We start from the raw sequence: 5,230 nt of genomic DNA on the forward strand, positions 1-5,230 counted from the left end.
TATCTCATATGAGCAAAAAATGTAAGGAGAAGAAAAAACAATGCAGACAACCACATGCCCCAAATGCATGGACTGCGTCATGTTGAAGCGGGAGAAAAGACGCTTTAGGTTTTTTCTCTAGAGTTTTGGTAATTGTCGTGGGTCTTCCAATTCTACCCTTGGGCAAGAATATACTACTCCTTATGCTGTCCAGTAGTATTGGCGGATCTAGGCCATGGGCTCATAATTTTCAATGGGTGTTGACTAGGTCTTAGTTGAGTAGGACTTAACCAAGTCTCAGTCAAATGACATAACAAACGAAAAAGAAAAATTTGCACGAATCTTCACGTGAGATCTCACGAATATAGCATCGACTGAGACAATCCCATTTTTTAGTAGATACCATATAAGGACTCATAACCTATATAAACCCCACACAATGGTTAGATCAATACACATGAAATACTTTACATTTTTATAGTTTGTTTCAGTGTGAGGCCATTGGCTCGGAGTGAATCTTCTAGGCGGCCTAGCGCTTCAGCTGCACGTCCACGCCAATGCCGATGGTCTGAGTAGACTCCACCTTGGTATGTGAAAGTATTGACATATAAATGCATAGCCCACCTTTCTCCATCAACTTAAACTTTTCGGTGAACTAGCCAGTGTGTACAGTTGTAAATGATATCAGAGCCAAGAGGTCTTGAGTCCAAGACCCGACTTATGCAATTTAAAAATAAAATATTGCAGCCGACTTTCAATCCACGTTTAGACCCGAGGGAGACACACGTGAGGGGGTGTTGGCGAATAAAGCATAGCCCATCTTTCCCCATCAGTTTGAGCTTTTGAGTGAACTGGCTGGTACGTGCAGTTCTACCGGAAGGACTCATAATCTATATATACCCCATCATGGTTTGATCAGTACACTTTGAATAATTTACTTTCTATATTTTTTTCTTTAGTGTCAAGCCATTGGCTCAGAGTATTTCCTCAACAACAACAAAAACCATTGGCCCAGAGTGAATCTTCTTGGCGGCCTATCGCTTGAGCTGCACGTCCACGTCGATGTCGATGGTCTTAGTAGACTCCACCTTGTACTTGTACCTGCTGGCGAGCGCAGCGAAGGCGACACAGTTGGCGACCGCGAGCAACGTGAGGAACGCGTAGTAATAGTCGAGGTGCGAGGCGTTGAGGTTGTTGGACACCCAGGCTTTGCCCGTCCTCTCGCGCGTCACCCGCGCCACCAGTGACAAGAAGAAGCTGCTAAGGACGTTGCCCACGCCGTACGCGGTGAGCGACAGCGCCGTGCCGAGGCTCTTCATGCTCTCGGGCGCCTGGTCGTAGAAGAACTCGATCTCGCCCGCGAGCACGAACCCGTCCGCCAGGCCCATCAGCACGTACTGTGGCAGGAGGACGAAGATGGTGAGGGGGAGGTGGCCACCGGTCACGTCCAGCCCATGGCTCCGCGCGTAGCTCAGGCGCCGGTTCTCGGTGAGCGCCGCCGTCGCCATCGTCACGACTTGGATCACCTGCCCGATGCCCATCCTCGTGAGGAGGGTGATGCCCCTTGGGTTATTGGTGTACCTTCGCGCGGCCTTGACGAACAGCCGGTCGTAGACCACGCTGGTGATGAGCATGGAGAGCGTGACGAACGCGCCGAGGCTGGCCGGCGGGATCTCGAAGTGTGGCCCCATGTGCCGATTCATGGTCGTGCCCTGCTTCACGAACAGGGTGTTGGTCTGGGCGATGAGCGTGCAAGGTATGAACATGGTCACGACAAAAGGGACCAGCTTCAAGATCTGCTTTGTCTCCTCCACCTCCGTCACCGTGCAGAGGCTCCATTTTGAGGTCGAGGACTCGCCACCGACGTCCTTCACGGATGCCTTGTTGAGGAACCACATGTCGTTCGTGGATTCCATCCGGAACTTGTGCTTCCTCGTGTACGCCTCTTGCTCCAGCTCATGCAGCTCATCGGCGTTCGCCGGCAAGGGTAGGCGTTGTTTGCACAGCGCGGAGGCGAGCACCTTGCCAATGCGCGTGATTGCGCTGCCCTGAGGCACCTTGTGGCGGTACATAGGCGTGCCGACGAGGAAGATGACGATGGAGACGACGAGGCCAAGAGTGGGGATGCCATAGCCGACAGACCAGCTCACGTTGTCCTGGAGGTAGACGAGGACTGTTGAGGAGAAGAGGATGCCCGTGAAAATGGTGAACATCCACCAGTTGAAGAAGGAGAGCTTGTGGGTCTTCTCCCGGGCATCGAAGTCGTCGAACTGGTCCGCGCCCATGGTTGAGATATTAGGCTTTGTGCCGCCGTTGCCCAAGGCGACGATGTACAGCCCGCCGAAGTAGACGCCCACCTGCAGGGCTGACGGCGATGGGCAGAGTTTGTCGACGCATGGCGGAGGTTTGAGCGCTCCCACCGTCACGGCCAGCGTTAGTAGCATCATCCCCTACATATCAAGGCATCCACATCATTTCTAGTCCCATTTTTTTCTTCCAGAACAAGTATACAACTATATACTACTCCCCGTCCCATAATATAAGACTATTTTCCAAGCTATGTTAACTTGAAAAAAGATCTTATATTGTGGAACGAAGGAAGTACATGATACATACTCCCATCATTCACAAATATAAGATATTTTATGTATTTCAAAATGGATTACATACAGACTACATATTTTAAGATACATACATACGGACTGAAATAATCTAGCGTGTCTATATACATTTTTTATTCAAAAAAACAACCAAAACATCTTATATTTGTGAACAGAGGGAGTACTACTTTGTTAATTTAGCCGTGTTTGAGGACGGCGTGGTGCACCGGAGCATCTGCTCCTGCGGATGAACATTAACATAGAAAATAGTCAAAAACTTCTAAAATAATTTTTCTTGGTACCAAATATACACAAGGTTTCTTTTTTTCTTTTTGCCGGGAATATACACAAGTTTTCTAGCTGCGTGTAAAATTTTGTGGCGATATGACATCAAGGGAGCTCTGTAAAATAACAAAAGTCGGAGTTCTGTGAAAAGATCAAATTGTGTGCGCGTGTGCGGGTATGCAAGAGAAACGATTGATTTTTCAATGTTTTGTTCTGTTGTTCGAGAAATTCGTGCGTGATCAAAGAAAGATGCCACACAAATCCAGCTCTCAAGTACTCCGCCGTATGTACGTACGTTGCGTAGCTAATTGGCTCAAGTGAGAAAATGAGGAGACGGTTGGTTACCATGAAATAGATGGCGGAGCCGATGACGAAGGTCCAGTAGCGGCCGAGGTAGGCGTCGGCGAGGTGGGCTCCGATCAGAGGCGTGATGAAGACGACGCCGGACCAGTTGGTGACGTTGTTGGACGCCTCCACCGTGCCCTGGTGCATCTTCTCCGTGAGGTAGACGAAGAGGTTGGACGCGATCCCGTAGTAGGCCATCCGCTCGAACAGCTCGTACACTGCCATGGATGGGTTGGCGGCATGAAGAAGAGAAGCAAGCATGTGTGTGCATGATCAACTGGTTGGTCGGAAATGGTGCCTACCTACGATGAATGAGCAGGCGGTCCAGCCGCCCCTCTTGGACCGGAGCACGGGGTTGCCCCGGAGATCCACCGACCCGTCCTGCACGTACTCCTGCCGCCCGGTGCCGCTCTCCACGGCCAGTATCTCCGCCGCCGCCATTGCTGCTACCTACTAACCTGCCTTGCTGCAGCAGTTCTCTCTCTCTCTCTCTCTCTCTCTCTCTCTCTCTCTCTCTCTCTCTCTCTCTCTCTCTCTCTCTCTCTCTCTCTCTCTCTCTCTCCAGGTAGTATATATCAGCGCGAGCTGCTATCAAGTGACGGACGGGAAGTGCATGTATACAGGCCGGCAGACGCAGACGATGTCAACGCCGCGCAATGCAAGTAGTTAAGGTGCATGCTTGACCCACGTGGCGTGCACGGATAGTCTCTGCCGCGATCTGTGATGCCAGGCTGCTGTGATCTGCCGTGCATATGGTATGGGAATATAAGCAGTTGTATTGATTAAGCGAGGCGAATCAAGCTACTACCGATTCCCATCGACTACGTACCTTCGATTCGCATATTTATCCCAGCGGTCCAACAATACTGTTGCTGTGATCCGCCGCCAGACTAATTGATACTACTTGGTTTATTGGTCCTCTTTATATTTTGTGTCAAATTTTAAACATAGATCTAACTAACAAGGGATTAATGCATGTGATGAAAAATTATATGACTGGATCGTATTTGAATATATTTTCCGATGATATTATTTTTGCTACGTGTAACACATATTTTATTAATTAAAAGAGTGATCAAAATATAACTCAAAATACGAGGAGGACTGATAAACCATGACAGAGATAGTATGTCTAGCTGATTCACACAGATTCGTGGCGGCGAAACGAGATCCTCCATAGTTCTATACAACCCCCGGAGCAGGACACATGGTCCTTATTCGCTGTTGTGTGGAAATGCATGTTATCGTACTGTCAATCAAAAATAAAAGAGATGCATGTCACATCATATTGCCGTGCGCATGTTGATTTGTATGGCCGCCTGACGTGGTAAAGAGCTAGGGACAAAGAGAAATGCGAGAGTATGGAAGTAGTATGGAGCAAAACGACAGTCAGCAAAGATGCGAGAGCTGCACGTACGGTACTGTATCGTCATGTCGAGCTTACAATCAAAGAGGCAGTCGCACTAATTTGGATTAGTTAGTCACCCTTGAGTGACAGCTTGTCAATGGCACCAGTGGTCTAGTGGTAGAATAGTACCCTGCCACGGTACAGACCCGGGTTCGATTCCCGGCTGGTGCATTGTGTGTTTTTTGAAAAAAAATGAAGATTATTTTGTACTATAATAAAGTGTTGTTTTTCTTTTTTAGGATTTTTTCCTATGACACAAACTCTGTACAAACGTGCTTCTGGTAAACATGGCGTCGCCAACAACACATCTGATGTGCACATGATGTCTTGATGTGCGTGTCGTCCCAAAAACGGCACCGACAACCCAAAGATGCGCACGTGATTAGAACACCACATTTAAAGTCCCTCGTCTGCTTGATTGCTGCAGGCATGACGAAAAAAAAGTAAAGCCGCAACGGCATAGCCATGCATAGGCAATCATAGGGTTTAGGAGCCTCGTCGGCATGACCCTGGTGGCTGCCGATGCTAGCTGACAATAGAGGTCTTCCAACACTAGCGTCATTTCTCTTTATCACGCATCCAACATAGGTACATGACATGCTTTTATATTTGA

At 48.6% G+C, this 5,230-nt stretch overlaps 1 protein-coding gene and 1 non-coding gene across 2 annotated transcripts; one reads left to right on the plus strand and one right to left on the minus strand.

The window, feature by feature from the left end:
- Nucleotides 1-1,013: 1,013 nt before the first annotated feature.
- On the minus strand, nt 1,014-3,650 carry LOC123140857 (protein NRT1/ PTR FAMILY 5.2-like). The gene is made up of 3 exons (XM_044560127.1): nt 3,512-3,650; nt 3,210-3,427; nt 1,014-2,429 (listed from the first exon to the last, which is right to left on the minus strand). Exons 1-3 carry the CDS (start codon nt 3,648-3,650, stop codon nt 1,014-1,016), a joined length of 1,773 nt encoding a protein of 590 aa, XP_044416062.1.
- A 1,067-nt stretch (nt 3,651-4,717) lies between these two features.
- On the plus strand, nt 4,718-4,788 carry TRNAG-GCC (transfer RNA glycine (anticodon GCC)). The gene has a single exon. It is a non-coding gene; the product is annotated as a tRNA-Gly (tRNA).
- The last annotated feature ends 442 nt before the right edge of the window (nt 4,789-5,230 follow it).

This window comes from Triticum aestivum, chromosome 6D, assembly GCF_018294505.1.
Source record: "Triticum aestivum cultivar Chinese Spring chromosome 6D, IWGSC CS RefSeq v2.1, whole genome shotgun sequence".
In the NCBI taxonomy this organism is placed as follows: Eukaryota; Viridiplantae; Streptophyta; class Magnoliopsida; order Poales; family Poaceae; genus Triticum; species Triticum aestivum.

What these genes read in the sequence shown, in the direction of transcription:
- LOC123140857 (XM_044560127.1), bottom strand. Translation starts at nt 3,650, where the DNA reads ATGGCGGCGGCGGAGATACTGGCCGTGGAGAGCGGCACCGGGCGGCAG. An exon ending in CGCCTGCTCATTCATCGTAG is followed by an intron (nt 3,428 to 3,511) that starts GTAGGCACCATT and finishes CATCCATGGCAG; the next exon opens with TGTACGAGCTGTTCGAGCGG. An exon ending in GCTCCGCCATCTATTTCATG is followed by an intron (nt 2,430 to 3,209) that starts GTAACCAACCGT and finishes CTTGATATGTAG; the next exon opens with GGGATGATGCTACTAACGCT.